Source organism: Rissa tridactyla, chromosome 2 (genome assembly GCF_028500815.1).
Source record: "Rissa tridactyla isolate bRisTri1 chromosome 2, bRisTri1.patW.cur.20221130, whole genome shotgun sequence".
Classification (NCBI taxonomy): Eukaryota; Metazoa; Chordata; class Aves; order Charadriiformes; family Laridae; genus Rissa; species Rissa tridactyla.
Genome location: NC_071467.1, coordinates 85,515,346 through 85,527,733, shown reverse-complemented (window position 1 = coordinate 85,527,733; position 12,388 = coordinate 85,515,346). Strand labels below are relative to the sequence as shown.

The 12,388-nt window shown below is 39.3% G+C and overlaps 1 protein-coding gene across 1 annotated transcript in view; it reads left to right on the top strand.

The window, feature by feature from the left end:
• The window catches only part of CDH10 (cadherin 10), a 65,158-nt gene extending 53,602 nt beyond the window's left edge, over positions 1-11,556 (top strand). The window contains exons 9-11 of the mRNA XM_054191295.1: positions 7,898-8,006; positions 9,948-10,199; positions 11,063-11,556. Of these exons, the coding sequence (XP_054047270.1) occupies positions 7,898-8,006; positions 9,948-10,199; positions 11,063-11,556 (855 nt within the window). The remainder of the gene's footprint in view (positions 1-7,897; positions 8,007-9,947; positions 10,200-11,062) is intronic.
• The last annotated feature ends 832 nt before the right edge of the window (positions 11,557-12,388 follow it).

The window sequence follows — 12,388 nt, the reverse complement described above, 5'->3', positions numbered from 1 at the left end:
AACAGTGTATGTATATGTGTGTGTATATATCTATATAGATATATACACACACATATATGCGTATATATAGCAAGAGAGGGAGGGACAGTATTTTTTATGAAATGTGGTTTTTGGAGTCTGAGTGACTCCAAAGGGCCTGTGAATCTTTTCCTGCTTGCTGCTACGGCTAATGTCAGATCATGCCATGACCTTCCAAACAATGGGAATACTCTGTTGCAAAAAGCTCAAGCTACTAAGAAGCAGCACCTGTCTGCTGCCTTTTTGATGGTTGTTGTTCCTTCAACCCCCCAAAATAAGGACAATCTTGGTGTGATGGCATAAAGAGGGCAGAGGCATTTGTGTGAGCTATACAAGGCTGACTCGGTAGGAGTCAAGTGAAAGAAAGGAGCAAAATGCTTGGGCTGCTGCAGTCCTGTACACAAAGAAGTTCAGCTGTCCTCCATACACAGGTGAAAAGAGCCAGGAAGGAGATGGACATCTGGGCCGATGGATTCCCACTGGTTTTGTCAGCTCCCAGCTGCCACACGTCTGGCAGCTCAGCAGCCAGCCTCCACAGATCCTCTGATGTAAATGACAGGAAACAGCACAAAAAAGAGATGTCAGTCCTATTTCGGAGAGATTTTAAAAGGAAGATGAGTGCATTTTTTTTACGTAGTCACTTTTCCTATAGTGATGGTCAGAAGAGGAGCCCTTCCTCTCATGAGCCTCTGTCAAAAGAAAAGAAGGTGTGAGTTGACCTTGGACAGTAGGCAGGCGCTCACCCAGCTGCTCCCTCCCTCCTCAAGAGGACAGGGGGAGAAAATAAGATAAAAAAGAAAATGGGTTGAGATGAAGGCTTACCAATTACCATCACTGGCAAGACAGACTCAACTTGGGGAAAATTAATTAAATTTACTGCCAGCTAAAAATAGGGTAGGATGGTGAGAAATAAAAGAATTGACACACCTTCCCTTCATCCCCTCTGATTCCCAGGTTCACCTTCATTCCTGACTCCTCTACCTCCTCCTTTCTGCCGCTCCTGCCCCCTCACGCGTTTCCCCGCTCCAGGCCGGGCCCTTCCCAGGGGCTGCAGGGAAACCCCCGCCCCAGCGGGGTCTCTGCCGGGGCCGCGGGGGCGCCCGGAGCCCCTCCTCCCCTCCTCCCGCTCTCCCCTCGGGGCTCGCAGGGCCGTTTCTCACCCGGTTTCCCTCAGCCCTGGCTGCCGGGCAGCGTTTTGCCCTTTCTGAGCCAGGCTTTCCCCGCGGCGCCCGCCCGTGGCTGAGGGGCTCAGCTGTGCCCTGCGCTGGGGCCGTTGGAGCCGGCTGGAACCGGCTGTGTCCGGCACGGGGCAGCCCCGGCCCGGCAACACAGGGGCCGCCCCGCAGCACCCGCCGCCGGCACCGGGGCACCCGCACCTGGCAAAAGTATATTGTGATGTTTAAATGGGAAACTGCTTAGGTCTTTTTTCCTTTGGATGTTCACCATCTTCTCCTACTCTGGTCATTATAATACATATAAACGTGTGTGTCTGGGGGGTTATATACATAAAATTTAAAAATATTGAGTAACAAACATATATGAAATCACATAGGCTTTGTGTTAACAGACCTATCGTCACGGGTGTCCAGTGGTGTTCAGGGCCCTTGAAAGATCATGTCCTTTCTCTAAATGACTACCTGTCTGAGCCAGAGGTAGGAAGCAGGTAAACTGCATGGTTCCCTGCCGCTTTCAAAGCCTCAAAAGTAATGAGGAATTTTGTAATTTCATTTGTTTGCATCTCCAAGCATGCTTGTTATGATCTTGCTGTTATTAGCCCTCATTTTACTAAACCTATACGTGTCCACTCCCTTTTTACGTGTCCCAATGTTACACAAATCAGTCTAGCTCATCATGGATTCTCTTTCAATGATGTTTTAAAATATGAATGATTTATTCTTTTTTTTATTTTTCCTATATCTTAATTCAGCACAGAGGTAATGGGCACAAACTAGAGCATAGGAAATTCCACCTAAACATGAGGAGGAACTTCTTTCCTTTGAGGGTGGCAGAGCACTGGAACAGGCTGCCCAGAGAGGTGGCAGAGTCTCCAACTCTGGAGACATTCCAAACCCGCCTGGAGGTGTTCCTGTGCAACCTGGCATTGCTAGCAAGGAGAAGCAAGTTACTGTGGATGTAATAGGGGTATCCCATGGTTAATTGGTCTAAGAGGAAAACAACACTGTATGAAACCATGCGTAAAACAGGATATATCACATTAATATAGTTACCCATGTCATCAGCAGATAATGTGCAATATAATGTTTTCAACTTCTGTTTATTTGGGATTTTTTAATGTAAACCAAAAGCACTCCCCCTGACCTGTCCCATGGGAGTCAAAACAAAGAAGGACTAACACTAACTTATGCATTTGAACGCATTGCCTGGAGCAATGGAATGCTAACTAGGCTTGCCTCTTGTCAAAACTCCAACATTAAATAAGTTTGTGCAAGTATCATATACATATGTGTATATGTTACGTCACGTAAGAACCCCCTTAGATTATAACTACTGTTTTGTGTCAGAACAATTACCACTATAGCTGCTGTAGCTATAAAGGCTATGGGGAATAATTTTCTGATGGTTCCAGGGAAACAAAAGACTTCCCAGGTTTCTATTTTTGGAATAGTATTGATAACTTCTAAACTTCTTCAGACAACTAGCTATTTCCTGGTAGTCTATCAGTTTCCAAAAGTCTATTTTGTTAAATCATAGGAAGGCAGGGGAACAGTAGAAATTACTCATATTTACTTCCTTCTTCAAAAGGTCCCTTAAAACTAAACAGGATTTTCTAATAAGACTTAAGTACTTTTTTCCTGGATAGTTGCTGCTGCTTGTTTAATTGCATTTTTTAAAAACAGTACAAAATGGTATAGACAAATTTAAGAAACTGAGGAATAAAACCGTTAATGATTAGTATTATTCAGTTTTAGTAAGAAATAACAAAAATGTACACTAAGAGTAGCAGATACGCTGCAATACCCATTGTCTATATTTACAACGTAACACTGGGTGGTAGATGACCTGTAAGGCAGAGTTTACTTTCTACCATTTCAGTTCCTCTCCATTGTAGGTTTATATTTGAAAGCCACCGAGAAAGGGAAAAGGCTGCTAATGCACATGTTGATTACAAATAAAGAGGTGTACCGAGTATGAAATGTTTCTTTTTTCTTCAATTGGATTTGCATCTATATAAGACACTCTAAGTAGTTACCCTGCTATGAGTTACTGCCCAGAGGTTCAGAGTCGAGCAAGCAATGGCTAAAAACTAGTATACTGAATGTTTTATTGGTCCTTGAACCTTCAAGAATGAGTCCAGGTTTGCTAAAACACAGATAGTATTGCAAGTGGCTGCCTAGCAACTGCACAAAAGGGAAAGCTCGTGCAACACAGCTCCCATGGTTTGTTACAATCTTAATTAGTCCTGTCAGTTCTGTGCCCACAAACAACTGGATTATAACTAGATAAAAATTGTAGAGTCATTACATTTACCTGTCAGACAGTGGTACAGTCTGCTTAAAGTGGTGGGATTTGTGAAAATAATTAAAAATTTGAGCAAAGACCCACTTTCATGAGATCCATAAGGTGCCCCAAGATGGCTGAGACTGGAATGATGGAGGAACAAGACATGGAGCAGCAAGCACAATGCACTGAAAGTCCATAAGATAATATAGCGTATCACTCTTAGGAAACACTTTCTGTCACGTTGCAATTGCTTGCACAAGGGAACAAAAGGAAGAGTCAAACACAAGGAACCATCCGATACAAATACTATGGGATGGAAAGGTCTAACTCCAACCCAAGTCTTAATTAGACAAGTCTTGGAGAAGAGGCAGAACTGTTAGAGTCCAAATGGCTAGTCTGAAAAAATTGCGAAAGCAAAATTCCCTGTGTCACACTGGGATCCTTAGCGTTTGCTCACCTTCATTGTGATCACAACTGGTGAAATAGAGGAGAGTGGAGGGATAAAGTACAACAGAGCTATTTATTTTGACAAAAAAAAAAAAAAAAAGAGACAGCTGGGAGGGATTCCTACTTCTTATTTAGGACATCCAAACCTGTGATGTTGCTATAATTGACTGCAAGAGAGATGAAGTAAGCAAGTAAAGAAATCACCAAAACAACATATATCATTAACTATGGACTACATCTGTACTTTTATTGCTTCCCAGGAATGCAGGAGGAATCTGCTTTCCCCTTTGCTCATTTGTATGTTGTGTCCATGTATTGTCTGAAGCTTGCTTCACGTGCAGGCCTTGAAAGAGCACAAGAAACCATGCAGTGTTTCAGACAGTTAACAGGAAGATGCTGCTCCCTCCAAAGGCCAAAGACCAAAGGCCAACTCTAAATAAACTTCATCCACACTGATCTCCCAATCTGGTGAAGAGCATGTTCCTTGGGATGACATACAGAAGGAACTTGAGTGCAGCAATGAGACTACAAGGAGAACTTTCCAGGCTCAGACAGGAGATGAAGAGTACTTGCTCTATTGGAATGTGTATGTGGCCTCATTTGAAAAGGAGGTAGTAAGGCACTTCCAGTGTGAATTTCCAGTAATATCCTCATTTGCAGAAAAAAATTTATCAGTATTTTAAAAGCTTAGGTTCTAATAGAGAATAGCAAAGCAAATAATGCCTTTGTTTGTGAAGTATTTTACAATTAATTTAGAGGTGCTACAAATGTGACAATGTATCTAAAAACATTAGTTCACTAAGATGATCCTTAAAACTTTGCCTTTTAAAGAAACTTACCAGCAAGTAATTTGAAACTGCATAGTATTTAGTCAGCCAGATGTTTGCTGCCATTTTTTAATTATCCCTACATTTTAATATCTAAATGATCCTTGCAACAGAAAAACACAGGCAAGTTGGTTTTTTTTTATTCCTATTGTAAGCAAATTAGCTAAATTTTCTTGCAAAATATATTATAAGGTTAAAAATTGTCAGTACTTGAACAGAGAAGTTCCCAGAGAACTTCGGTTGTTACAATAAATGATGAATGGGGGAATTAATAAAAGATATTTTCTTGTCGCCTGCTGTTCTGCTAGGGGACACTGGTCGATAGTGCCATAGTAGGTGAATAATCCCTCTAAGCCGTAAAAGATTTAGGCTATAAAAAATCATACATACTCCTTTTAAACTGAGTATGGACACTCAGAAGTGGAGGAGTTGATTTTCATCAGCTTAACACCAACACCTGACTGCATTCACAGCCTCCAATTGTGAAGTAAAATGGGCTAGTGTTTTCTTGACTTAATTTTGCAAAAATATCTAAAGATTTATTTGCTAATTACTAAATAATTTAAAGTTTTGTTCTTCAAAAACAAATAATATTCTATGTTTGTATCATCCATTTTGTTCATCTAGTAAGTTATTGGGGGTTTACGTGAGAAAACAAATGTAGAGAAAGACAAAACTCCAGTTGAGAAAGCAAGCAAGCTGTTGCATTAAAACAAATCCATTCCTTGTCTCACGAAGAAATTTTTTACTGTATTTTGGATGGACAAGAGAGAAGTTGGGAGTTAATCATGCATTTGTTAAGGCAAACAGGAGTACATTGCAATTGCTGATGTTAAAGATGATCAGTCCTGAAAAAAGCTGTGACATGAAGAGAAATGGCTTATTTGGAAGAAATGGAAGAGGAAAACCAAACAGGGTTTAACAAGTATGCCACAGGGAAGGAGTAGTGTCAAAAATTAGATGTAATTCCATGCTTGAAAAAACACTGCAATTTAAAATGACGGATCAGAAATGAAGGATAGAAATGACATAGGCTAAAGATTAACCTATTTTTGGAAGTTAAACTTAAGAACCTAACTCAACATTCACACATGCATGCACAAAAATTTGGCCATAGGTACAGTATTTATTGCTATGGCATAAAAAAAAGCACTCTGAAATAAAGCAATAAAGATGTCCAAAATTGCATTATGTTTGGGAAATGACATTTTGCCACTCTGAGGTATAGAAACTTCAGTGAAAAAAATCCATGTATTCATTTACCTGACAGATAAACAGATGTTGATAAAGCGCTTGCCATTGCTTCCCAAAAAAATACCTAAACTTTTTTTGTAGGTTTTGCAGAAAGCACTCAGTCCAAGTATTGAACTGATCTGATGCATCCTGCTCTGAGAATTGTGACACCAGATTCTCACCCCACTCTGAGGCGGTGCATCTGTAGAATATGCTACAATGTTTTGCAAGAGTTGTAATACAATCTAACTGGCATTTTTTTATCTCAGGAATCTTATTGGTGTATTTTGCTATGCTAATAAATAGAAAAATCATGTTTTAGAAACTTATATTTTTATTTTTAAATTTAATTTGAAACAGTAACTTCCCTTCGCTGGGTAAAAAACTGGCTGGATGGCTGGGGCCAAAGAATTGTGGTGACTGAAGTTAAATCCAGTCAACGGCCAGTCACAAGTGGTGTTCCACAGGGTTCAGTACTGGGGCCTGTTGTGTTTAATATCTTTATCAATGATCTGGACGAGGGAATCGAGTGCACCCTCAGTAGGTGTACAGACGACACCAAGTTGGATGTGAGTGTTGATCTGCTTGAGGTAGGAAGGCTCTACAGAGGGACCTGGACAGACTGGATTGATGGGCTGAGGCCAATGGTATGAGGTTCAAGAAGGCCAAGTGCCAGGTCCTGCACTTGGGTCACAACAACCCCATGCAATACTAAAGGCTTAGGGAAGTGTGGCTGGAAAGCTGCCCAGCGGAAAAGGACCTGGGGGTATTAGTCGATAACCAGCTGAATATGAGCCAGTAGTGTGCCCAGGTGGCCAAGAAAGCCAATAGCATCCTGGCTTGTTTCAGAAATAATGTGTCCAGTAGGACTAGGGAAGTCCTCCCTAGTCCTCCTGTACTCATCACTGGTGAAGCCACATCTTGAATACTCTGTTCAGTTTTGGGTCCCTCGCCACAAAAAAGCATGTCCAGAGAAGGGCAACAAAGCTGGTGAAGGGTCTGGAGCACAAGTCTTACGAGGAGCTGCTGAGGGAACTGGGTTTGTTTAGTCTGGAGAAAAGAAGGCTGAAGGAGATCTTATTGCTCTCTCCAACTACTTGAAAGGAGGTGGTAGCGAGGTGGGGGTCAGTCTCTTGTCCCAAGTAAAAGGTGATAGGACAAGAGGAAACAGCCTCAAGTTGCACCGGGGGAGATTTAGACTGGATATTAGGAAAAATTTCTTCAGAGAAAGGATTATCAAGCATTGGAACAGGCTGCCCAGGGAAGTGGTTGAGTCACCATCAAGATATTTAAAAGACATATAGATGTAGTGCTGCGGGACATGGTTTAGTGGTAACTTGGCAGTGGTAGGTTATCGCTTAGACTTGATGATCTTAAAGGTCTCTTCCTACCAAAACTATTTAATGACGCTATGATTCTATCCTATCAGAAATATCTATTTGATTAAATACCATTTTTGTCACAAAAATATGAAACATCCTCTGAATTTCTGTCTTAGGCATTGATTTGAATTTAAAATGATGGATAAGAGATGAAGAATAAAACCAACCTAGGCTACAGATAAAATTATTTTTGACAAGTTTTGTCCTCTATGTAGTTACAGAAATATAAAAATAGGTATTAAAAAAAAGAAATAGAGGAAGACTAAGATAGAAGCTGGCCATTTTATATGTGTACGTGTGCCACCACATGAAACATGTATGGATGCTCTTGCTGGAAAAACTTATATATATATACTTGTTTAACATTTGTTCAGTTAATGTATTCTACAGTTTAAGTCAATATGTGTATAGTTTGAATATGGAGTTGTCTTAACACTTCTAGTCGTCTTAAAGTAATCAGAGAGCTGTATCAAAAACCTAGGTGTATTTTGGTTTTTTGTTGTTTGTTTGCTTGCTTTTTTCCTGCAGCTTATTCAAACCATAAGTGCAGTAGACAAAGATGACCCTCTTGGTGGACAAAAATTTTTCTTCAGTTTAGCTGCTGTTAACCCTAACTTCACTGTTCAGGATAATGAAGGTAAAATTCATGCCTGTTCCAGGGAAAGAGTTTTATCTTTGCTGTCTGGACTATATTTGCTTTTGATGTCTATCAATAAGTAGAGAGGCCATTGAGGTTGCTGCTAGCAAGAAAAATAATTTTATCTGAATGTTTGTAGTTTAGGACTTCTACATTTTTATGTGTGTAAGGGAGGCAAAAATTAGGATGGCAAAAATGTGATAAAACAAATTGTAAAGAAAATCAGTCAAAGTGTTGGTTTGGGGTGAGTAGCCAGATGAAGTGCTTGACTGAAGAAGAAAAAAAGGTTTCAAAAATGGCTCTACCTGATTAGTTCAGATTTTCCACTTTATCCTTCTGTCACATAGCTCTTTTTCCCCTGGTCTTCTGTTTTTTCTTCTTTCTGACCATTAATGAAAATAATAGTTCTGAGCACATAGCCACTTTGTCTTTTCTTTTAGTCCTTTGTCAATCTTTATCAGAGAAAATTTTTAGAAGATTCTGTTGGAGAAGGGGAACTATGCACCCATTTTGGCCCTCATTGTCTGTATGACTAACTGAGAGAGCTCTAGATTACAGAAGAAATAAATGAGGGGTACATGATACCAGCCTTCAAATGTATTAAAGGCATAAAGGCAATGGAAATAATCCTTTTTTCCTGATGAACATTGCAGGAAGTAATAGCCTGCAAACAACATGAAAAATTTTAGGTTAGATAGAGAAAAAAATTCTAACAGTAGGGAAGGTGAAGAAATGAAATCAAATTGTTTGGGTACCTTATAAAATTCCCAGCAGCAGAGGTATTTAAAGATCCATCAGACACGTAGTTTTTGATGTTGAATGAAAACAAATAGCATACAAATTCCCAAAACCAATGAAGGGATGCAATAAAGGAAAATTTTGTGTTTCACATCATGAAGGCTATGAAAAAAAAATATTAATATTTTAAACAAGATTATATCCTGGTGACTAGGTCCTGAGTGTGTAGAGGTACAGACCTTGCTATTTTTTTTCTATCTTTAATTATTTTCTTTCTTTTTGCACATGGATTATTTGAATTCAGCCTGAAGCTGGCTGGCAAGATAGCTAACCACTTACCTCAAGAGGTCCACAAGTGTGATGAAAATTAGATTTTTCCTTCTAATGGAGGCTAAATATGTATTTTCTCTCTTTTGGACCAAAAGGTTAGCAACTTTAGAGTTGTCTCACACTCTAGTGTTGTGGCCCTAAAAATAGAAGAAATAGTCTCTCCCTGTTATTCATTACTTCCCTTCCCTCTGGCCACTCAGTGAACAGCTTTTCAAGCTGAAGTGTACCGCATACAACTAAGATATGTCTGCTACAAATACAGTTTAGTAAATTCACTTCTCAAAACTGCAGGAATACCGACCATCTTTCACATTTTCTGAATTCCTAGGACAATTTTTACCTACAAAATCTATTCCATGTGCTAAGGTACATAAATCATTGTTCTATGGTATGTTGAAAGTGTTTTGGTATGGAAAATCTCATACCGAGTTTACAGATAGCAGTCCTGTGGGTGTTGTCACGGGAGAGCCGTAGAAAGAATCTTTCAGAACAGCGTGCTTGTTGAACAGCGTGAAGCAGAAGTTTATTTTTTCTCAGTTGGCCACTTCATTTCAGGGCTTCAGCCCTGAACTGGAACTGTGTCACGCACTGCATGCATTAATCTATAAAACATTTTAAGCTTTGAGAAACTCTCATTTCAAATCACACTCGAAGGCAGTGCAAAGGCACAGAGGAATGGGCCAGATGTACATAAAAAATTATAAATAGCTTTCTAATCAAATGGGAATGACATTAGAAAAAGAGAGAGATCACTATGATATCAGGAACAGTTTAAAATGCAACCAGTGATGTAAAATGTGGTGGTTTGCACGTACTATAAATGATACATTTTATATTCATACACTCTACAATAGTGTATTTTAATCCATCTAGATAACACTGCCAGAATTTTGACAAGAAGGAATGGCTTCAGTCGACATGAAATAAGTACTTACCTTCTACCAGTGGTGATATCGGACAATGACTACCCAATCCAGAGCAGCACTGGCACGCTGACCATTCGAGTGTGTGCCTGCGACAGCCGGGGGAACATGCAGTCCTGCAACGCGGAGGCTTTGCTCCTCCCTGCTGGCCTCAGCACCGGGGCGCTGGTTGCCATTCTCCTCTGCATCATTATCCTGCTAGGTAAGAAAAAGAAATGTGTCTTTACCCCTGTGAACAAATGCTTCAGGCCTGGTTCATTTTACAAAATTGTGCAGGTTGGTAAAATTAATGATTTTGCAAGAAGAATTCAACTGCAACTTGATACAAAATTTAAAAAAAAAAAAGACAAAACCCATTTATCTGGGAACTGGACATTGTAAATAAGAATTCAAGTGCCAGACTGTTAAAACTATCAGTGTGCAACCAGAAGCTAATTTTTGTTATTCTGTTAAGCCGTCTGAAAAAGATCAGAGAGGAAGAATAGCATAATCAAAATTCACTTTCATGTCTTTCATTTTAAATTTTTTTGAGGGAATGTCTCTTTTTTATTTAAATAACTAACTAAAGTCAACATGCAGTATATATTTCACACAGAATATGCCAGTAAATAGTATTTTTGCTATATTAAAGCACTGCCTATCCAGAAGTTTCTGTGCTGTAATTTTAAAAAAGTGCATTTTGTAAAACCTCCATTTTGTGGTTTTCAGAATATCACTAATGACCTATAATTCACCTCAAATGCAGCATTTAACAATATACTTTGAGCTTGAAAAAGGGAAAAGATCTTCAGAATAGACCTAGCTATTTTAAAACTCATTAAAGTCACAGGAGTATGTAGACAATCTCATGGTTCTATAAAGCAGAGCACGCAAAGTGTGTGCAAAATAGCACATTTTGATATAGATCTTACTGTGCTACCGTAATAAAAATACAGATATTTATCCGTTTATCAGAGAGAAATTAATTGCTAAAATGTAGCTGGAATAAAGCTCTTTTACTTGGTGGATTTAGTGCTAAGAAATTGTTAAATAAAGATCTTTACCCATTCTTTGTTTCACTCTAAGTTATAGTGGTGCTGTTTGCTGCTCTAAAGAGGCAACGAAAGAAGGAGCCTTTGATCCTCTCTAAAGAGGACATCAGAGACAACATTGTGAGTTATAATGATGAAGGCGGTGGAGAGGAAGACACCCAAGCCTTTGATATTGGCACACTGAGGAATCCTGCAGCTATCGAAGATAAGAAGCTTCGACGAGACATTCTCCCTGAGACCTTATTTGTACCACGGAGGACTCCTTCAGCACCAGATAACACAGATGTCCGAGATTTCATTAACCAAAGGCTTAAAGAGCATGATACTGATCCTTCTGCACCACCGTATGACTCACTTGCAACCTATGCCTACGAAGGAAATGATTCAATAGCTGAATCCTTGAGCTCCTTAGAGTCGGGTACTACCGAAGGAGACCAAAACTATGATTACCTCCGAGAATGGGGCCCTCGGTTTAATAAGCTAGCTGAAATGTATGGTGGAGGAGAAAGTGACAAAGACACTTCTTGACCTACAGTAGGCTACATTTTTGTTTCCTTTGAGCGGAAGTAATTTTACAGACACCTTCTGCACTCAACAGTATTTAACATTCAGGAAAATTTTCCTGCCACTCAGCACAATGGTTTCCTTTTAAAAATTGTTTTTAATTTGTCCATTAATGTCATTCATTCTTTCTAGTAGGATACCACTTGGAATATATACAGCATTTTATTTAATCACCTTCCAAGAGCCAAAGCTATGGAAATTCAGTGTTGTCCATTTTAGTAAGTAAAATAAAAATACCTTACCTTCAGAAATTTGAACAGGGTGATAATCCCTTAAGCAACCTCATGTACAAGCCGCTTCTGTTAGGTACATGTCATATCCTTGCAAGTGCAGCTTTTAAGATGGCAAAGAAGAAAAAATCCAATATGTCCTGTTCTGTACATTAAAATTAAAACAAAATGTACACGTGGTGTTAATAAGTGTAATATGCAGCTGGTTTAAAAAAAAGTTTGTGCAACTCCATTTCATCAAATTCTATCTGCCAATGTTTTATATTTATATTTTTGTATTTATTTTTAAGAAATAAACCAGGTTTTACAACTATGTTGATGCTTCCCTGCCTGTTCTGGCCATCAGTTCCAGGCTTGAAGAGAACATGACATTTCTTCGATGACAGCACAGCCCACTGCTAGTACTTCTGTGCTGCAGTATTCTCCATACATTTAACACAATCTGAAGTGCTTGCGCTCACAGGGAGAGGATCAAGTTATAGACCTATTGGCTTGATCAAAAGTGCTATTTCCTACAGTTGTCATGTTTAAGAGAAATCTTGTGCTATTTTTGAGCTGAACTAATA